Consider the following 22,757-nt stretch of genomic DNA (forward strand, 5'->3'; position numbering starts at 1 on the left):
CGGAAAACACTAGCACACGATCGCTTCCGGGGGCGGGAGGAGGGAGAAGCAGCAAAGATCTTTGGAAGCTGCTGGTCAAAGATGCTCGTGTCTGTGGGGGGGAGAGGGGAGGGAGGGGGAGAGGGGGAGAGGGAGGGAAGGAGAATGAAGGGGGGGGGAGGGGGAGAGGAGAGAGAAGGAGAATGAGGGAGGGGGGAGAGGAGATGGGGGGAGGAGGGGGAGGAGAGGATGGAGAGAGGAGGGCGGGAGAGATGGAGGGAAGAACAAGAAGAGGGGAAGGAGAAGGAAGGAGGGATTGAGGAGAGGTCGGTGGAGAAGAAGGGGAGGATGGGGGAGAGGGGAGAGGGGGCAGGGAGAGTAAGACAGGGAGAGGACAGAAAGATGGAGGAAGAGGGAGGTGCAGAGGATAGTGGTGATCTCTGGATCTGGGCTGTGGTGAAGGAGGGTAGTTGAGGCCAGTTCATTGGCTATATTTAAGAGGGAGTTAGATGTGGCCCTTGTGGCTAAAGGGGATCAGGGGGTATGGAGAGAAGGCAGGTACGGGATACTGAGTTGGATGATCAGCCATGATCATGTTGAATGGCGGTGCAGGCTCGAAGGGCCGAATGGCCTACTCCTGCACCTAATTTCTATGTTTCTATAGAGGGGGCAGAGAGGGAGGAGGAGGAGAGGGCATAGAGAGAGAGAGGGGCCAGAGGGAGTGAGAGGGGGTAGGAGGGAAGTGCCAGGGAGAGAGATGTGGTGTAAGAAGGGAGAATATGGTAGAAGGGCAGGAAAAGAGGGAAACAGCTTTGGGGGAATGTAAAGAAGAGAGAGAAGGAAATAGGGATAGAGGTCAAGAGAAGGAAGAAAATACCAAAAATCAGGAGAAAGAGAACACTTTTAAAAAAAGAGATAAAATTATGGAGAATATGAAGTTGGGAGAAGAAAGGAGGAAACATGCAGAAAGGCAAAAAGCTGTTGTGACTATGATAGATGATCTGTCCTGATATTCTCAACTTGCAGTACCTTCTAAAGGCTCTCAATCACTATTCAGCTAAGTGGTATAGCATTGGCTTGATATCACTCGTATCCATCCAGCTAGAATATAGCTGAAAATAGTCTGAAGAAGGGTTTCGGCCCGAAACATTGTCTATTTCCTTTGCTCCATATATGCTGACGCACCCGCTGAGATTCTCCAGCACTTTTGTCTACCTTAGAAAATAGCCTTCAATGACTTTTTCACTGATGGAATGTGGTTGCCACTGGTAAGCCCTGCAGTTAATGTCCCCATCACTAATTGTCCTGGTGGGGGGAGGGGGTGAGCTGCCATTGGTGTTATCAAGTTACTTGGGAATTCTCTGTAGATGTGGAAGATCATGATTCACCTTTACTTCTGTGCCTCCAAAGTGTCGGTCCTTGGACCGCTTCTGTTTTCCAATCTTCCCTTTGATTATATTCATCCCAAAGCACATTTGTGCCTTGATAAAGTAGAATCCCTTCTCCTGACCTTTGCATTCCCTCCAAATCTTGAGACCTGCTCGTCTCACGCACATTTATTGAACGAGCTTAAAATTTCACCAGCTGGATGTCGAGAAGAGAGGCTGTTAACATCAGCTCCCAACGTAAACTCTAACCCATAGAAACAGAAAATAGGTGCAGGCGTAGATCATTCGGCCCTTCGAGCCAGCACCGCCATTCAATATGATCATGGCTGATCATCCAAAATCAGGATCCCATTCCTGCTTTCTCCCCACCTCCCTTGATTCTGTTGGCCCCCAGAGCTACGGTGCCCTCCATAATGTTTGGGACAAAGACCCATTATTTATTTATTTCCCTCCAGAATTTGAGATTTGTAATAGAAAAAAAACACATGTGGTCAAAGTGCACATTGTCAGATTTTAATAAAGGCCATTTTTATACATTTTGGTTTCACAATGTAGAAATTACAGCAGTATTTATACATAGATGATGTAAACAGATGTGATTAAAGGCTAGACTTAAAGAGATTACTTTTAATAAAATGTGAAAAATGAAGCAACTGAAATTAAGAGACGTAATTTGGTCAATGCAACATACCCGGGTAGATAACAAAATCATTTTGTAACTACTATTCCCAAACTCTCTGTTAATTTCTGGGAACGTTGGTTGCCTCAGTAATGGATCTGCTGCAGATAATCATTGTATGATTAGTTTAGTTTAAAGTATGGAAACAGGCCCTTTGGCTCACCAATCAGTCATAAACTCCATTAAAGATGTATCGTGCATTTTCCAGTTTGAAGAAATAGATTGGCCAACGGTCTTAAACAATGGGCAATTCCTATGCCTTAACACCATGGCTAAAATAAAATGACATTTGGACTGGAAATTGTCTAGTTGAAGAAAATCTGTAGTGTCTGACTGAAGTCACTTTGGCATTGTGATGCAAAGTCTTTCTATTGTCCAAAGCTACCAATGATCAGTGACTTCTGCGGATAATGACTGGCTTGCATTTTTCAGTCACAATGGCGCATGGGTCCAACACAGTCTTTTAAGACCAGCACTTCTTCTTCTTCTTGCCATTGAAACATAAACCAAAGGAATAGTTAGATCTCAAGCCGGGTGTTGAGCAGCCAGGTTGTTGTCTCTGTGTCAATGTCTACCAGGCCCTGAGCTCCATTTGGTGGGTGGTAGAGCGGGCACCCAGAGATGACATGGTTGGCTGTCTGTTGTTCTGGGACCAGCAGCAAAATGCCGCATTGGCTGGTTCAATGAGCCATTACTGTACATACAGAAGCTTGCTGGTAACTTACTGCCTGCCTCTACAATCGCCATTGCAACTGGCGCAGAACCCCATCTACAGGAATAGTCAAGTGTGTGGGGTACCTTGTAGCAGTCTATAAGATGGTTTGAAACAAGATACCAAGGAATCTGTGGAATTCTCTGCCACAAAAGGTAGTTGAGGTCAGTTCATTGGCTATATTTAAGAGGGAGTTAGATGTGGCCCTTGTGGCTAAAGGGATCAGGGGGTATGGAGAGAAGGCAGGTACAGGCTACTGAGTTGGATGATCAGCCATGATCATATTGAATGGCGGTGCAGGCTCGAAGGGCCGAATGGCCTACTCTTGCACCTATTTTCTATGTTTCTATGATAGTTGAATCGCCTGTAGTTGAAAGGTCACGTGATTCATGAGCCAAAAAGATATTTTTTTAAATGGACAATGGGCGTGATTATTGTGGCAATTTAAGGATTTCAAAAGGACATGTCAATGGTAAAATTAAATATTGTTGATTAACAGACAGACAACTGTTCCTTTATTACTAGAGGTTTTGTTACACCACGATAGGGAATTCTGCAGCCAGTTAGGGACATATTTATTTAGGCGGTTGAACAGTCCAGCAGTTTGTTTTCCTTTGTTCTGGAGCAAACCATTATTTGTGCAAAATGCCAAATTATTGATGAGATGCGTTTTGGTCTGAATTTTTACAATCACTAAGGAAAAGATCAGCCTGAATTTTTCTGTAGCATTGGAGTTAATACAAACTTGTATAGGTCAGAAATTAATTCACATCCAATGGTCAAGAGAAGCCAATAGTTGTTTTGTAGTAGGGGCATTTGAGGAAAATACTAATTTAATTGATAATTTCTTTAAGGAAATTTGACCCAATTTATTTCATCCAGTTTTTATTTCCAAATGTTAGTTTCAGTCCTGAAAGATCTAACTTAATATGCTTGACAAAAGAAAATTCAATAACTATTCCATTTTCTGCCCACTGTTTTGGTGAATTGAAAACATCACCTTGCAGTATGTAGGGAGTGTAGGGGTTTGATTATAATAAGAAGCAAGTGAAGTGTAGGAAGGAACTGCAGATGCTGATTTAAACTGAAGATAGACACAAAATGCTGGAGTAACTCCACAAGGCCAGGCAGCATCTCTGGAGAGAAGGAATGGGTGATGTTTCGGGTCGAGACCCTTCTTCAGACAGGGGGTCGGGGAGAAAGGGAAACAAGAGATATAGACCAAATGAATTAAAAATATGCAAAAAAGTAACGACGGTAATGGAAACGGGCCATTGTTAGCTGTTTGTTCAAGAAGGAACTGCAGATGCTGGAAAATCGAAGGTACACAAAAATGTTGGAGAAACTCAGCGGGTGCAGCAGCATCTATGGAGCGAAGGAAATAGGTAACGTTTCGGGCCGAAACCCTTCTTCAGACTGATAGGGGGTGGCGGGGAGAAGGAAGGAAAAAGGAGGAGGAGGAGCCCGAGGGCTGAGGAAGGGGAGGAGACAGCTCGAGGGCTAAGGAAGGGGAGGAGACAGTTAGGGCTAACAAAATTGGGAGAATTCAATGTTCATGCCCACCGGATGCAGGCTCCCCAAGTGGAAAATTAGGTGCTGTTCCTCCAATTTCCGGTGTTGCTCACTCTGGCAATGGAGGAGACCCAGGACAGAGAGGTCGGATTGGGAATGGGAGGGGGAGTTGAAGTGCTGAGCCACCAGGAGGTCAGGTAGGTGTTTACTAGGTGATGCCAGGTTAAAACATAAGACTTGCAAGGTTCTTCTTCTTGCGTTTGAGGCAGCAGAAGTCTGCAGCAGGGTGATGCCATTCGGTTCGACACCCATAGGTGCCCGCCCTAAAAAGGGCGCATGCTCCGAGTTGGCGCCAAGCTGCGACGCTGCTGCTGTCTCTGTTTGTTGTGGTTCGTCTGACTGATGTCAGTTTTCAGGGCGCACCACGGGGCGGTCGACAACATGAGCCCCACTAACAAGGTAAATAAATGTGACCTATGTAACACACAGTTGTATTTTTGATGCAGGGAGTAAGTATTTTAATGCTTGATGGATCAGAGGCACTTAAAGCACAATACAGAGTTTATCTCAAGATCAAACTATTTCAAATCTTGCTGATTTCTCGTGGGTACAACAAATATCGGGAACGGAATTCATAGTTTTATTGCTCTGCAGCACTGGAGATTTATTGTACAACAAAATGGTACTGTTTCAACACCCCAGGCTAGGTCTGAGAATCAGTTAATCAGCATTTCCCTCGAGTGTAACATAAACCCTTGGTGGCAACAAGGGGTAGGACTGCCATGTAGCCTTCCTGGAGACTGACGGAGATTCCACACTGCCAATGAGCGCAAAATGCATAATATGCCGCGGACAATGGGCAGGGTTACTAACATCATATACCCGCAGCGTCAGTCACCTTTGGTAAATCTTCCAGGTAGGAAACTCTCGAACAAAGACAATGGATGTTGAAGAAAGGTGAGGATTACAATGCCTGTCTTTCCCAAGTCCAGTAAACAGCTGAAGAGGAAAATTCACCCATTGCCCCCAGGTAAGTGGCTGCTCTTTACACGATTCCTGAGATATTCTGATCTGGTTACAAAATACAAGAGTAAGATCATTTATTTGTCAGATGTATCAGATAGGAGCCGGAACAATGAAACTCTTACTTGCTGCAGCTTTACGGGAACATTAGACGGAACGACGACAATAAATATGCAATAATGGTCAGCTATTCTAAATAAATTAGACAATGATAGTGTAAAAAAACCAAAGTTTATGTACAAAATTTACTTACTGCAACACCACTACATTTACTTCAGCTTTTGTTCACCTGACAGACGACCTGTTCCAACAGATGTGATAACTTCTGCTCAGATCCGATTGGAATCAATAAAGACATCAGTTGCAGATTGTGCCACCATTGTTTGATGTAACATTCATGAGCACGGTTCTTTTGATTTAACCCAAGCCATATAGCTTCAGTATTATCATCTCACAGATTGTCACAGACCATCTGAAGAAGGGTCCCGACCTGAGACATTGTCTGTCCTTTCCATCCACAGATGCTGACGAGCCCGCTGGGTTACTCCAACACATTGTGTTTTATCTCTGACAGTCTTTTTCTCTCCCATGTATTCTGTGGTCTTTTTAGGTTTGTCCTTCCTCCCCTTATTGCCAATACACCTCAATCAATGTCAATAAAAAGGACGTATTGTCTGCTTATTGTCACTTTGCTGTTTGTTGGACGCTTACATCCCTCTTCCCATCAGAACTGCCCCCTCCATCGACTCCTTTAAGTCGAGACTAAAAACTCATCTCTACTCCCAAGCCTTTCTTGACGTCCTCTGAGCGAGGGCTATATGTATGTAGTGATGCTTGTATTTAATCTATGAACCATTGTTGTTTGTTATACTATTCTTATACCAATATAAAGCACTTTGGCCGACGAGTTGTTTTTTAAATGTGCCTTATAAATAAAAGTGTCTTGACTTGACTTGACTTGCTGTGTGGCAAATTAGTCATTGAGTTTCCGACGTTACAGCAGTGAATGAGACGGCATTCTTTTTGATACCATTGCTCTTTTAACCCACAATATTACGGGACCAGAACCTTAATCCAATGACTGATGTATTAGTTTGCATGGTAATATCTAATAATGCCATGAGTTAATGTTCAATCAAGATCAAGCTGGTCTCTGAAGTATCAGAGGGGATCTAATTATGAATGGGAACACCCACAAGTGAAGAAAGACATAAAGTGCCAGAGTAACTCAGTGGGTCAGGCAACACTGGAGGACACGGATAAGCAATGTTTTGGGTTGGGACCATGCCTCTTTCTGAACCCACAAGTCAGGTTTGGTTAGTGTAGTTAGTTCACATTTTAAGTTGCATTTATGTGGACAGTTTAGCTTGAGCGCGATATTGCAGACTGAAACTCCACTGCGCAACTGAGAGATTGCTCGGAAAAACACGAAGCGTGGAAGGACTCGGCAAGTCAGGCAGCATCTGTGGAGGGAATAGACAGGTGACATTTCGGGTCGAGTCTGAAGAAGGGTCCCAACCCGAAAAATCTCCTTGCCATCCACTTCACTGTTGCTGCCTGACCTGCTGAGTTCCTCCCATACTTTGTGTTCTGCTCAGAATTCCAGTATCTGCCAACTTTTGTGTCTCCACAGAGGGATCGTTGCTTGGTCAGAGGTGCATCTTTCAAAAAAGACATTAAACCAGGTTTAATAGAGCAGAAGCTATTTCATGGCAGCTGGCCAGATCAGAGTGATAATGGTTTCAAAATACTTCACATTTACAAATACTTACACAGCTCCATTTTACTCTAGTTTTGTAAACTCTTCCGGCCTCCTTAGTCAGCTCAGACAGGAAGCTCCTCCGAATCTGATTGAATAATTCTCTCCTCTCCTTCACTATTCTGACTTGCTTTGAGGGTGAGGGTGAGGGTGAGGGTGGGTGAGCTCTGAAATTGCTCAGATTTCTTGCGTGTCTCCCTTTTTTCAAAAGTTGGACAACCAACAACGGACCATTGTGGGCTCTGACTTTCCATGATCATCCTTGCTGGCCTTGATTTGTTCTTTTCATATCTTTCATTCTTTTGCCCTTTGTACCTCATCATACCTCCAGTCTCCCTCCCCTCTGACTTTCAGTCTGAAGAAGGGGCCCAACCTGAAACCTCACCTATTCCTTTCCTCCAGAGATGCTGCCTGTCCCGCTGAGTTACTCCAGCATTTTGTGCCTGTCTTCTCTGTAAACTCTGTAAACATTTTCTTCCTGCACATCAGAATAGAAATCTGTTAGCTAGGACCCGTAGAGCTGGAGATGTGATGACGAGGGAAACTGTTAAACGTGAAGCAGTTTGTTTATTGGTTGGCTCCAATGAATGTTGCTATGGAGACAGATTGGCACACAATCCATTGAGGAGATTTATGGAAGAAGAGATTACAACAAATTACACACTGAACTAGGTTAGCTGGCCAGGTCAAGAATAAAAGTATCCTTTGAATAGGTAAGTTGGTTCAGGTAAAATATTGTTCCGTGCAGAGAACAGAAACGCGAACAGCAACAATCCCGTGGAGACTGAAGCCATAATGTGGACCTCACCTGTCTCAGCTGTACCTGATCAGATTGTACTTGCCACAGAGTTAATCTGACCAGATTTGTTCTTGCCAGAACACCTGCTGGTCTAGGAGTTCAATCTAGTGTGTGATAGCAATCTGTAATCTCGTGCATCTTCAAGTTCTTTGTGCTCCACCAACTTTGGCCTCTTAAACTCTTTTGACTTTTACTTGCCTCACCTTCAGTGGCGGCTCCTTTTACAACTGTGGCTTTGATTTCTGTAATTTCCTTTCTCTGCCTCAAAACCTATTTTTTCCTAATTCAATCTGCATCTGTAAACTTGCTATTTTAACCATGATCTTTCTGAATTGTCTTCACATTATTCCCATTTGTCTTAATATTATTCTCATCCCTCACTGTCAATGATGCTTGTTTGAGAAAAATGCTATATTAGCGTTTTTGTCTTGCTGTATTGCAGATGTGCTCAGTACATCAACTGCTTGGGTTACCTCTTAGGATGTTGTCAAATACACTGTAATGTCCTTTAAAATGTTTGTCCCCACACTTGCAAATGATTCTCTAAATTTATACTACAGCTATGAATTACTAAATAACTGTTCTTTTTTCCTCTCATCCAGTGTGCCTAAGTGATCGCAGGACACAGATTTTCAGTTAGTTGAATGAGTTTTGAGAGACTAGAATGAGACTGGATTGAGCGAGTGAGTTTGATCAGAACAATGACAAATATTTCAATTTAAGCAGCAACTTTCACATCATCTAGATGCCATAAAGTAATATAGAACTTTGGATAGACACATAAAGTTGTAGTAACTCAGCGGGTCAGACAGCAGCTCAGGAGAAAAGGAATGGGTGATGTTTCGGGACATAGAAACACAGAAAATAGGTGCGGGAGTAGGCCATTTTGCCCTTCGAGCCTGCTCCGCCATTCATTGTGATCATGGCTGATCATCCACAATCTGTAACCCGTGCCTGCCTTCTCCCATATCCCTTGATTCCGCTAGCCCCTATAGCTCTATCTAACTCTCTTTTAAATTCATCCAGTGAAGTGGCCTCTACTGCCTTCTGTGGCAGTGAATTCTACAAATTCACGAATCTCTGGGTGAAATATTTTTTTTTCTCATCTCAGTTTTAAATGGCCTCCCCTTTTTTTTAGACTGTGGCCGCTGGTTCTGGATTCTCCCATCATTGGGAAAAAATTTCCTGCTAGCTTGTCCAGTCCTTTTATAATTTTATACGTTTCTATAAGATTCCCTCTCTCCTAAATTCCAGTGAATACAAGCCCTGTCTTTCCAATCGTTCCTCATATGACAGTCCCGCCAACCCGTGACCCTTCTTCAGACTGAGAGTCAGGGGAAAGGGAAACAAGAGATATAGAAGGTGATATAGAGAGATTCAGAACAAATGAATGAAAGATATACAAAAAAAGTAACAAAAAAAGTAAAGGATAGGCCCTTTTGGAAACAGACAAACTTTGGAAGTGCTTTTGAAGTGTGGGCATCAGTATGTATAGAAAATATTGCAACCATTTAGATAAAGGAACCTCCCAAACACAGCAATCTGATAATACCCAAATAATCTGCTTTACTGATGTTGATTGAGGGACAAGTATTGGGCAGGCCACCTGGGGAGAACTTCACCACCTTTCTTAGAAATAGTGCTCTAGGATCTTTTGTTCACTCGGGAATGTAGAGAAGGCACCATCTCATCTGAAAAACAGCACCTACAGCCAGTAAATTAAGAGGATCATTGCCGTAAATGTATTTAGTTTAGTTTATTGTTATGTGTGCTGAGGTACAGTGAAAAGCTTTTGTTGTGTGCTGAACAGTCAGTGGAAAGTCTATACATGATTACAATCGATCCATTCACAATGTACAGATGCATAATAAGGGAATAACATTTAGTGCAGGGTAAAGCCAGCAAAGTCCGATCAACCATAGTCGAGGGTCACCAATGAGGTAGATAGTAGTTCAGGGCAGCTCTCTGGTTGCGGGAGGATGGTTCAGTTGCCTGATAACAGCTGGGAAGGAACTGTCCCCAAATCTGGATTTCACACTTCTATACCCTTTGCCTGATGGGAGAGGGGGGTAGAGGGAGTGGCCAGGGTGCGACTGGTCCTTGTTTATGCTGCTGGCCTTGCCGATGCAGTGTGAGGTGTAAATGGAGTCAGTGGAAGGGAGGTTAGTCAGTGTGATGGTCTGGGCAGCGTCCACAGTTTGCTGCAATTTCTTGCGGTCTTGGATGGAGCAGTTCCAAAACCAAGCTGCGATGCATCCCGAAGCAAATGAAGTGCATAACAGCCAGGCCACCATGTTTGTTTGGCACAGGAATCACCAAGAATCCCTTGTTTTCCTGACTGAGTAGCATCACTATATACAGACTTAAAAAAAAGTAGGCGATCAAGGTGATTAGAAGCATGTTATGTGCAAAATAGCTACTGCATTTGCACCTTTACTTCAGTAACTATGCTACATCTCCTTGTTGAAACCACAGTCTGGGCCACAGTCAGTCAGACAATCTTCAGATGGATTTAGGGCTGCACTGTGGTGGTGCAGCGGTAGAGTTGCTGCCTTACAGCGATTGCAGCGCCAGAGACCCGGGTTCGATCCCGACTACTGGTGCTGTCTGCACGGAGTTTGTACGTTCTCCCCATGACCCAGTGGGTTTTATTCGAGATCCTCGGGTTCCTCCCACACTTCAAGGAAGTACAGGTTTGTAGGTTAATTGGCTTGGTGTATGTGTAAAAATTGTCCCTAGTGTGTGTTGGATAGTGTTCATACGCTTGCCGGTGCGGACTTGGTGGGCCGAAGAGTCCGTGCTGTATCTCTAAACTAAACTAAACTCAAGGTCTGTACAGGCAATGGCCCATCTGCCTCTAGATTCATCTGTGCTGGTTGCTGCGTATGGAACTATTTTTGTAGCTATGCCAACAGGAGGCAAATGAACAGATTATTGCAGTGAGAAAAGTGATACAATCTGCTGTTGATATGAATGATTGATGCTCTGCTCTGCTAATTAAAATTCAGCCATCTGTATGGTTTGGTCTGAGGATGGAGTGTCTGTTTCATTTGCCATTTGCCTCTGAAATCAGAGCTAGGATCAAATAGCACAAACCAACTGGCGAGTGGGCAGGAGGAGATTGGTAGCATTTGATCTATTTGTACTGCAGAATGATGCATGCTGCATTTGAATCAGTTTAACTTATTTGCTCTATCTCTTTGTCCTCTCTTATGGTAGAATAGTTTTTAATATTATTAGCATTAGTCTGAAGAAGGGTTTCGGCCCAAAACGTTGCCTATTTCCTTCGCTCCATAGATGCTGCTGCACCCGCTGAGTTTCTCCAGCATTTTTGTCTACTTTTAATATTATCACTTGTTTTTAATAGATATCGGAAGCATCAAGATATCTTGCATGAGTCAATTGCACAAGTCACTTTTACATATCTATGAGCGTCCATTCATTTCTCACTGTCTCTATCTCTATCTTATGCTCCACCCCACACACAAGTTGGTCTTTGTTAAGTTTGATTTGGCTGTTTGGACTTTAGTTTCTGACTCAGTAGCAAGTATGTTATCAACTGAACCAAACCTGGGCTGGGTTCTGTGACGGAACCCGGAGCGTGTTGTTCAGGGAGGCTTGTATTTCTGAAGATAAGCCTTTTCCAATCTGTTCAGATGGTCATAAGATGATCCAATTGTGCCCTTTGCAGAAGCGACCCCTTAACAGGGCGACATCTGTCCCACACCAGAACCACCAAAACAAATGAGTCGTTCCCTTCGTGTTTGCAAGATCTAATTCGTTCACGTGGTTGTTTGCAAAACTGCTGTGGCATCTTCCAAAATAATTCACCACCAGTGGATCGGTTAGTTGGATGGGAGCGAGTTAAAAAAACCATTCTAAAGACATGACTTTAAAAACGTGGCTCCTTGGTTTGTGCTTCAAAGCAGTGCTGAGATGGGAGAAGGGGGTGCGGATTGGGTGCTTGGGTGGGGCAGTGGGTGCTGAGCAGCCTTTTGGAGGACATGTTAAATTGTGACAGCATCTATTGAGATGCAGGTTACAATGAACATGGAAAGCAGCACAGCACAAGGAACAGGCCCCATGGCCCCACGGCCCACAATGTCTGTGCCGATAATGACTAAGTTAAACAAATCTCCTCTGCTTGCATGTGATACATATTCCTCCATTCCCTGAATAACCATGTGCTTATCTAAAGTTCTCTTAAACACCACTATCATTTCTGCTTCCACCACCACCCTTGGCTGCGTGTTTCAGGCACCTGACACTAAAAAATAACCTGCCCCATACACCTCCTTTAAACTTGGCCCCTCTCACCTTAAAACTCTGTTTTCTACTGTTTGAAATTTCCACCCTGGGTAAAACGTTCTGACTGTCCACCTGATCTATGCTTTGCTTAATTTTATAAACTTCTAGCAGATCTCCCTTTAATTTCTCCATAAATTGTTCAGAATCCCAGACTTTTCCTCGTGTTTTTTTGTGCATTCATCTCAAATGTAGTTTGTCGATCACTTTTTTTGCACATTGGAAATAAAGTAGACTTAAAGAATAATTCTTTGGCTTGCAGAGAGCTTTGCTACACACCTAGGATTTTATAGACACCAGCTAATTCCTGTTCAATTGCCCAGTCAGTCCCAGACTGGCAGCTCTCACCATAATGCCAGACTCTCCATAGTCAGTCTTTCCCAGTCTCAGTTTTCAGTCAGGCCAGGCCACTCTCTGCTTGCTCCGGGAAGGGCTACCTATTTCCAGGCAATCAGCTTATTCCCAGATAGCCTCCTTCCTCCAGACAAGCTGGTTGCTCCTGGACACTTCCTTACTCCCACTCTGGCGGCTCTCTGCTCTCCAACTTTTTAGTTTAGAGATACAGAGCTGGAAACAGGCCCTTCGCTTCCCCGGGTCCGTGCCGACCAGTGATCACTCATAAACTAGTTCTGCCCACACATTTGGGACAAATTACAATTTTACCAAAGCCAATTAACCAACAAACCTGCACGTCTTTGGGATGTGGGAGGAAACCGGAGAATCCGGAGAAAACTCATGTGGTCACGCGGAGAACGTACAAACTCCACACAGACAGCACCCGTAGTCAGGATCGAACCTGTGTCTCTGGCGCTGTGAGGCAGCAACTCTACCGCTGCGACACCGTCTCTCTGCCGGACCTCCCCTGGCTCCAACTTTTCTGAGCCTCAGTTCTTGTTTTAGCGTCATTGATATAATTCAACGGGCTTTCGGCCCAACTAATCCATTCTGATCATGATGGCCCATCTATACTAGTCTTACCTCCCTGCGTTTTGGCCCATATCCCTCTAAACCTTGTGTAGGAAAGAACTGCAGATGCTGGTTTAAGTCAAAGATGCTGGTTTAAAGACTGATCAGTCTGAAGAAGGGTCTCGACCCAAAACATCACCCATTCCTTCTCTCCAGAGATGCTGCCTGTCCCGCTGAGTTACTCCTGCATTTTGTGTCTATCTTCTTCCCCTAAACCTTGCCTATCCATGTACCTGTTTCTGCTTTATTTCATTCTCGTACAGATGCTAACTCCTGAGTCATGACCATGTTCACTGGCATTTAATTAACAACACGAGCATTGTAAAATCAATCAATTGCTTTTTGCATATTTCACCAAACTTGATAATGTTTTGGAATTCGCTGCAAATTCTCACCTTGTTCTTGATTCAGTGTAACGTGTGTGTGTGGGTTAGACTGGACTGACTAATTGTTCAGGGCACGCGTTCCATGTCACACAGGGAGAGGGCTGAACCTGTTTGTGTTTTCCTTTCAGCTCAGCATTCTAATGGGGCCATTGGATTCCAGTCACACACCCACCCAGGACAAAGTGTGCAGCACAAGTCACTCTGGACAACGGGCTTGGGCACTTCAGCAACTCAGGTACATCATGTCCAAATATCCCTCACATCTGCCCCAGAGAAGTACAGAGTGGTGACACAGCAGTATAGTTGCTGCCTTACAGTGCCAGAGACCCTGGATCGATCCTGACTACGGGTGCTGTCAGTGCAGAGTTTGTGTGTTCCCCCTGTGACTAAGTGGGTTTTCTCTGGGTGCTCCGGTTTCCTTCCACACTTCAAAGATTTGTAGGTTAATTTGGTAAATTGTAAATTGTTCCTAGTGTGTAGGATAGTCCTAGTGTACGGGGTGATTGCTGGTCGGCATGGACCCGGTGGGCTAAAGGGCCTATTTCCACGCTGTATCTCTAATGTAGAAAGGGTTGTACTGAGAAGAGATACTGGAGAAGGGACCTTGATGAGTTGCTGGTTCACTCTGTGGGTGGTACACAAACAAAATAAACTAACTTACTGTAATGGAGGAGGTGGCCATTTAGCCCATCTAGTCTATGCTGGCTCAATAGAACAATAACATCAGCTCCACCCCCCCCTCCCCCCCCCTTCCCTTTGATTCCCACATTAAAGGCATCTCTTTCTGGAGTCAAATAACCTACCAGCCTTTCTTTGGGATGTGGAAGGGAACTGAGCATCTAGTAGCAATGGGAGAACATGCAAACTCTACACAGATAGCACCTGAGGTCGGGCTTAAACCTGGTGCCTGGAGCTGTGAGCAGCAGTGTTACCTGCTGCGCCACCATTCCAGTGCTGCAAATAAAACAGTGGGTGGGGGAAATCTGAAATAATAATAGAAAACAAGAAATGCTCAGTCGGTCTGACACCATCTAGTGACATTTCCGGCTGATGGCCTTTCATTAATTCATCTGCATTGAACCTGCCAGGGCACACAGTTCAGCATTGTGCATTGATGATGGAGGGTGTGGGCGTGATGCCGAGCATCAAAGAAACATATCTCTATTACGATCTTCCTTTCCTCCCACCTAAAACCACTGATGTGCCAGAGGGGTCAAACAATATTCTTTGTAGAGGAGCCCCCTCCGCTTCCCTCTCCATCCAATCAGTGTGATGATGAGAGGCAGTCTCAACTTAGCTCATCTTTTAGTGGTAATCCACTCTGAACGGTAGTTTTTCTTATCTTCTCCAAGCTATGAATAATTGTAGGGCCCGAACTGCTGCCTTAGTTGAGATTGAATGTGGCACGTTGGGTCAGATCTCTCTCCCGTTCACACTCTCCAAAAACTTGTACAGAGTTTGGTGCAAGGTAAAGCCAGCAAAGCCCGATCAAGGATAGTCTGAGGGTCACCAATGAGATAGATAGTAGTTTAGTTTAGCTTAGCTATAGAAATACAACGCAGAAACAGGCCCTTTGGCCCACAGAGTCTGATCCCCTCACTTTAACACTATCCAACACACTATGGACAATTTTACATTCATACCAAGCCATGATCGCAATGAATGGCGGTGCTGGCTCGAAGGGCCGAATGGCCTCCTCCTGCACCTATTTTCTATGTTTCTATGTTAATGATTAAAAGCAAATGATTCCCATTTTTCTTCTTATTGTAGACTACAAGTTCAGTTTACTACCCAGAGGTTTCTCTATTTTCAAGTAATCTCTGCATTACCTCTCTCTCCCCATCCCTCCCCCACCCTAGTCATCTTGCCTGTTCCACTGTTTGCATCCATATATCCCCTCCACAGACAAGAGGTGATAGACCACTCCATGGACCATTGTGGGCTCCACCTTTTCTTGGTCATTGGTGCCGGCTCTGATTTGTTCTGAACCTATTCACACCTCTGGTTTCCCTGTCCCCTGACTCCCAGTCTAAAGAAAGGTCTCGCCCCGAACCATCACCTAGTCCTTTTCTCCACAGATGCTGCCTGTCCTGCTGAGTTTTGTGTCTTTGGAGCAAACCAGCATCAGCAGTTCCTCCCTACATGTTTCTTCTTATCGTGTTCTATAACATGACTTTGTTAATCCCAGCAGGATACACTCCCCATGGAGCAGCTGATGGGGACAACGTCTAACGGGAATGGGCAGCAAGCCGAGGTGCGGCCAATCAACTTGCTGGAGCAACAGGATGTCCCACGAGCAGAACCAGCCTCAGCGCCTGAGCCAAACCTGACCCCTAGCTTGCAGAAGCTGAACTGCAGCTCTGAGTAAGAAATGCATACCATTTGCACAGGCAGAAACGTCTGTGGAAAGATAGTCTCCTTTTTGAACAAACTTTCACACTCAGGATAACACATTCACTTGACAGTGGAAGTTCTTTTCTTGAGGCTTTGACACTGCATTAGCCCCCTTTTTCTTTAAAAAAATACTTAATGACTTTGGGGGACACAAATACTTAGTGCTTTTTTATGTCTACATACAGATCATAAGTGATAGGAGCTGAATTTGGCCCATCAAGCCTACTCCGCCATTCAATCATGGCTGATCTATCTCTCCCTCCTAACCACATTCACCTGCCTTCTCCCCATAACCCCTGACACCCATGGTAAAGCTAATTTCTATAACATAAATTGGAAATAATGTGAGTGATGAATTAGGGAACACTATATCTGTAATGCGGGCCAAAATGGTTAGGACATAATTTTGATTGGAATCTAGAGAATCACTTAAAAATTACTTTGGAAATTGACAAGCAAGAAAAAGGTGGCTTTGAATTAAACAGTATAGGCAGAGGAAATTTGTTTCCATGTAAATTCTCTTCAGTAATCAGACACCATTGTCTCTTAAATACACAGCTGCTACTTTAACCTCGGGTGACTACTAAAATTGTCAAGCCATCTCTTCTGTTGACACCTGTGCAACGATGCTCCATCAAACATTGTAACATGAAGCCGCTCGTATTTTTAGCTTGCAGCAATGTAAATAAGCTTATTGCTATTGAAAAGTTTTGAAAATCCCACGGGAAAAATAACTTTGTAATTGTGAGTCTGAAATCCCCTAACCTTCTTTCCCCATTAACATATTTATATAATGTGGTTTTCTATAACACAAGATTTCTTAGGAACCCAGAACCCCTTGCATACCTCCACCTGCCCCTACACCTACCTGTATTTTGAAAGGACAGTTTGCTGTCCCTTTGCATGAAGAGCGTGGCCTTTCTTTACTGCTCTCAGAACTAAACTATAATTGTAGTTTAGTTTAGAGATACAGTGCGGAAGCACGCACTTCGGACCACCGAGACCCCCCCGCATACTTACACTATCCCACACACACACTGGGGACAATTTACAATTATACCAAGCCGATTAACCTACAAATCTGTACGTCTTTGGAGTGTGGGAGGAAACCGGAGGTCCCGGAGAAAACCCACGCAGGTCACGGGGAGAACGAACAAATTATACAGACTAGTACCCGTAGCCAGGATCGAACCAGGATTGAATCCGGGTCTCTGGTGCTGTAGGGCAGTGAATCTACTGCTGCCCCACCGTGCCTCCCTAATTGTTGCATCACTGGATCACTGGCTGCCAAAGTCTTATGCTTGGAATTTCCTTCTTTAATCCTCTCACCTCTTTGCCTCGTCTTTTTTAAGATGCTCCTCAAAATTCACCCATTTGCCCAGCATTTGGCTATCTCTGATTGTATGGTTCCGTTTTTTATTTAATACATGCATTGAGATGCTTCTGCTAAGTTAAAAGAGCTCTGTAAATGAAAGTTGCAGTTATTATCTGCAGAATGGAACTGCTCTCTGTCCACATTGAACCTGGAGGGGGGGTGGGGGTGGGGGGTGGTTAAAAGGAACTGCTGCTATAATCATTTTGTTCTTGTCTTTCTAGTGCCATTCAGTGTACGCTGGTGAACATCCCACAGAGCCAGGCCCTGCTGAAACAGGTGAAACTTCCTCTGGGGCTTATTTGCCGACCGTTTAAGGATTCCAGGGTAAGTAGAATTGGGTGAGATGAAGATTCCCTTGGATTACATGCATTTTTATCATTTCATGTGACCCAGGCAAGTTGGCGATAGGTTTGTGTTTGGGAAGAGAATTGGGCTTGAGATGCACATCTTCTGTGACCTAACATGGAGGAACAGACCTGGGGGGGGGGGGTGAATTGACCAGAATAAGGCACAAACAGTGATTTTTCACAGCAGCCACAAACTGCTTCATGTGTCAGAGCTTGTTATCTTGCAGTACAACAGTTGCTACTGCTACAAGTGTTTTGCATTTAATTTTGCTTCCACAATATCTTTCAGTTAGATCAGAGTCTTGCACAGCAAAAGTACACTTTTCTAAGCTGTCCAAGAATCTCCCTGCAACTTCAGCCTGAAAAATAACTTGTCCCTGATGGAATCTCAACCATCTTTATACGTTTTGAATCAAATGTGATGCTTTATGATTACCAGACAACAAATTATTTCACATAATATTGAACATTTTCTGTTTAACCAAGAAACAGAATGTTATCAGAATGCCAATTATCACCAAATTATCGCGCCCATTGGCATAATGTCTGATTCCCATCACTCTTGATAACCGGAGTCCACCGGAGTACCTTCAATACTTAATGACTCCTCGGCTCTCTGTGGTAGGGAATTACTGAAACAACCTTGTGCTGTCATTCTTCTTTGCTGGTTTTCTAGGAGCCCCCATTGCTGATTCCTGATGTACCTCCTCAATGTCCATCATGTCAGACCTACATCAACCCATTCGTCACCTTCACTGATCAGAGGCACTGGAAGTGCAACAGTTGTTTCTCCCTCAATGAAGGTACGAGCTCTTGTGTCTAGAGTTGCTCTGGGCCTACTCAGTGTCCAAATCCAAGTGTAGATTGTGTCCAAAATACAGAATAATGAACATTTCCATTTTGGGCAAAAGGTTCTGATGTCTACCCTAAGCCTCTTGTAATTTTAGATACTTCTAACAGGCATCCTCTCTACCTCCGACGCTACTGAGAAAACAATCTGATTCTGTCCAGCCTCCTTATAGCTAATGGCCTTTAATCCAGGCAACTTGGATCTTTGTGCGCCATCTGGGTGATGCCCAAATGACGCCCAAGTGGGACTGGACCTTCACAGTTTTCAGTTAGTTCAAATAACCTGTTCCTGTCTTGTGGTTTTGGGAACCAACATGTATGTTAAAGAACAAATTACAGTTCATACAGCTTTATTTTAGTCGGTTAAGTATAACAAAAGGGTTATTATACTTAGGACGTACATGGTAAATGGTAGGGAATTGAAGAATACAGTTAAACAGAGGGATCTGGGTATAACCATGCATAGTTCCTTGAAGGTGGAATCTCATATAGATAGGGTGGTAAAGAAAGCTTTTGGTATGCTAGCCTTTATAAATCAGAGCATTGAGTATAGAAGCTGGGATGTAATGTTAAAATTGTACAAGGCATTGGTGAGACCAAATCTGGAGTATGGTGTACAATTTTGGTCGGTCGCCCAATTATAGGAAGGATGTCAACAAAATAGAGAGAGTACAGAGGAGATTTACTAGAATGTTGCCTGGGTTTCAACAACTAAGTTACAGAGATAGGTTGAATAAGTTAGGTCTTTATTCTCTGGAGCGCAGAAGTTTAGGGGGGGACTTGATAGAGGTCTTTAAAATGATGAGAGGGATAGACAGAGTTGATGTGGACAAGCTTTTCCCTTTGAGAATAGGGAAGATTCAAACAAGAGGACATGACTTCAGAATTAAGGGACAGAAGTTTAGGGGTAATATGAGGGGGAACTTCTTTACTCAGAGAGTGGTAGCGGTGTGGAATGAGCTTCCAGTGGAAGTGGTGGAGGCAGGTTCATTGGTATCATTTAAAAATAAATTGGATAGGCATATGGATGAGAAGGGAATGGAGGGTTATGGTATGAGTGCAGGCAGGTGGGACTAAGGGGAAAAAAAGTGTTCGGCACGGACTTGTAGGGCCACGATGGCCTGTTTCCGTGCTGTAATTGTTATATGGTTATTACTTGCACCGCCATTCAATGTGATCAAGGCTGATATCGTTTGGTAGTGAAAAGATTGATAAGCAAATGTATTGAGCAGCCCAGTGTTTTATTGTCATGTGTCCCAGATAGAACAATGGAATTCTTATTTGAGCAGCACAACAGAAATTGTAAACAGAGTATGTGTATCTATACACACTGAACTTTTCATTTTTCTCTCGTTTATGATATTGTTTACAATGTACTACGTTTACATATTGTTTACAATGTACTACGTTTACATATTCTGTTGTGCTGCTGCAGGTAAGAATTTCATTGTTCTATCTGGGACACATGACAATAAAACACTCTTGACTTTCTTATATATGTGAGTGCGTGGCCAAGGTGGTGTGGGTCTCTTTTAAGTGATGCATGAGTACCCCCAACTTGCACGTGTCCCAGGGCCATCCCGGAGTGGGGCTCTAGTTACTGATGGGAATTAGAAGCTAGAGTTCCGTGATCGCTTATAAATATCCTGAAGATTAAAACCAGCATTTGGCTTCCTGTCTTCAGCTGTCTATGTTACCGTCACAAACCCTGTCAGGATCAGAGAATGTGTCTAGCGCAGCAGAAGCGTTGGTTTATGGGGGGGTCTCTGCAGGATGGGAAAGGTGGAGCGTAATGGACGGCCTGAAGCAGATGCATGAAATGATGCCAGGAACACTTGTGCTGTTGGACATGCAGTGGAAGGCAGTGAGAATATGCAGGAAGAGTGGAAACCTGGGGGTGAGGAGAGGGGATGGTTGCAGAGACATTTATTGTCATGTGTGAAGATTGTAAAACCTGTAGTCTGCATAGCTGGTCACTCACAAGGTTGGCAGGGACTGGGACAGTGGCAGAAAATTTTGACAAGAGAGTCTGGATTAATTAGAGTCTAATTTGGAGCAGCACAGTGGCTCAGCGGTAGTGTTGCCTCCTTACAGCACCACAGATCCGGATTCCATCCTGACTACTGGTGCTGCCTGTACGGAGTTTGCACGTTTTTCCTGTGACCATGTGGGTTTCCTCCGGGTGCTCCGGTTTCCTCCCACACTCCATAGACGTACAGGTTTGTAGGTTAATTGGCTTCTGTAAGTTGTCCCTGGTGTGTAGGATCGTGTTAGTGTACGGGGTGACCGCAGGTTGTCAGGGACTCATCGGCCAAAGGGCCTGTTTCCACGCTGTATCTTAAAAGTCTAACATATAAAGAGTTCATGACCCATGTTCTCTCTCCTTCCAGTTCCTGGGAATTTCATCTTTGACACCATGACTGGCAGTCCCTCAAACCCATACAATCGGCCTGAACTACAGCATGCAGCGGTGGAGTTTCTGGTGCCAATGGAATATCAGGTACAAACCCCATCACTCCACAGGGAACAAGTACACACTGACTCATTTCACACAAAACTTCCTGGATGTATAGTCTTTCACTGTACAAATCCCCAGTACAACATTACTGAAAATACACTTTCATTGCACAAATTATCTCCACTAACCATAGCCGCTTACACTATACAGAGTACCGATATACCAACATACTCATTTTATTGCTAATTCCTTTCATATTATACACAACACCAGTTTTTATGTATACTCTTTCCATGTTGTGAAGATGCACCAGATGTAGCTTTTAACATTATTTTCCTCTCATTTCTTCAAAGCACCACAGAATTGAATTGAATTGAATTTCTTTATTTGTCATTCAAAAAAAAGTTTGCATGAAATGTCATTGCCATGCAGTCATAACAGTAAGAAAGCAACAAAACACACAATGAAACACAATTTAACAGAAACATCCATCACAGTGAGTCTCCTCCAGGCACCTCTTCACTGTGATGGAAGGTAAAAACAGTCTTATCTCTTCCTTAGTCTTATCTCTTATCGCTTTTTCTCCCACGGTCAGGCAGTCAAACAAGACACACCAGCTCTGTTTGTTGTGTGGAATACAAGTGTACAAGATACTCACTCTGTAAGCCCGTATTAGGACTTCTCCATCTCACAGTGCAGAATAATTGCTTTGTGTCACTGCAGAGGACACTTCATGTGTAAGAAGGAACTACAGGTGTCGATTTATACTGAAGATAGACACAAAGTACTGGAATAACTCAGCGGGTCTGGCAACATCTCTGGAGAAAAAGGACGGGTGACATTTGGGACCGGAACCCTTCTTCTGCCTGAAAGTAGAGGGGTGGGGGGGACCAGAGGTAGGAAACGGGCAGAACAAATTAGGACCACACAGGCACATTGTACAACACATCTGCTGCAGGTATCACTGGTGGATGATGAGGGGCTCTCAGCACTAGATCAATCCCTGTCTATAACCCAGTCACGCTGACAGGGGTGCTGGGATCAGATACTAGTTGCACGCACTATGTCACCTCCACTTGGTGAACAGTCACTTCTTGCACTCTGCACCCTTCTGCAAATGGACAGCTGAGGTGAACAAATTCCCCTGTAACACGAGTCGGCATCATCCTCTCTCCCCATCTGACATCCACCGCTCACTGTGATGTACTTTGTACATCTCCCCTGCTGGCAAGAGCTTGGCTTCACTAATTGCTTGCTGTTATCTCTGTCCTTATTCAGGCTGGGCAGCTTCGGCCCGTAACATACCTGTTTGTGTTTGATGTTAGTGACTGTGCCTTGGAAACTGGTTACCTGGGAATTGTCTGCAAAATCCTGCTGCAGAACATAGACAGGTGAGGCTCACAATGGCTCTCATTAGATTTATTTTAAGCTGATGTAAACAGCCTAGGTTTTCTCCCACACTCCAAAGATGTACATGCATGTAGATTAATTGGCTTGGTGTAAATGTGAAAAAATGTCCCCGTTGTAGGATAGTACTAATGTGCGGGGATTACTGGTTGGGCAGAAGGGCCTGTTTCCGCCCTATATCTCTCAACTACTGACATGTAGAACCATGAATCAGAATCGACTCCCTGGCAGCTGATACATCAGGTTAAAATAGCTGGCAACTTATGGATAAAATACGGAGCAAGTGAAACCGAAAAATATTGAATGGAATTCAAAATGGAAATGGAAATTCAGTAGGTGGGAAAGACTACACAACAGGGGGGATGAATGATCATCTGAAAGTATGGGGATGTTATGGGTTGATGAGACCTGTCCTCCAT

At 44.1% G+C, this 22,757-nt stretch overlaps 1 protein-coding gene across 4 annotated transcripts in view; it reads left to right on the forward strand.

Moving 5' to 3' along the window:
- Positions 1–739: 739 nt before the first annotated feature.
- Positions 740–22,757, forward strand: part of LOC129712954 (protein transport protein Sec24B-like) — a 44,830-nt gene continuing 22,812 nt past the window's right edge. The window contains exons 1-8 of one of the 4 annotated variants that reach the window (XM_055661751.1): positions 740–1,247; positions 5,187–5,300; positions 13,637–13,743; positions 15,697–15,872; positions 17,499–17,601; positions 18,301–18,427; positions 20,864–20,973; positions 22,210–22,322. In XM_055661751.1, coding sequence (XP_055517726.1) covers positions 5,240–5,300; positions 13,637–13,743; positions 15,697–15,872; positions 17,499–17,601; positions 18,301–18,427; positions 20,864–20,973; positions 22,210–22,322 — 797 coding nt within the window. In that variant the 5' untranslated portion in view covers positions 740–1,247; positions 5,187–5,239. Of the gene's footprint in view, positions 1,248–4,412; positions 4,730–5,047; positions 5,301–13,636; positions 13,744–15,696; positions 15,873–17,498; positions 17,602–18,300; positions 18,428–20,863; positions 20,974–22,209; positions 22,323–22,757 lie in introns of those variants that run through there. The other 3 variants (XM_055661750.1, XM_055661753.1, XM_055661752.1) reach the window with 3 other exon arrangements.

Source organism: Leucoraja erinacea, chromosome 34 (assembly GCF_028641065.1).
Source record: "Leucoraja erinacea ecotype New England chromosome 34, Leri_hhj_1, whole genome shotgun sequence".
NCBI classification, from domain to species: Eukaryota; Metazoa; Chordata; class Chondrichthyes; order Rajiformes; family Rajidae; genus Leucoraja; species Leucoraja erinaceus.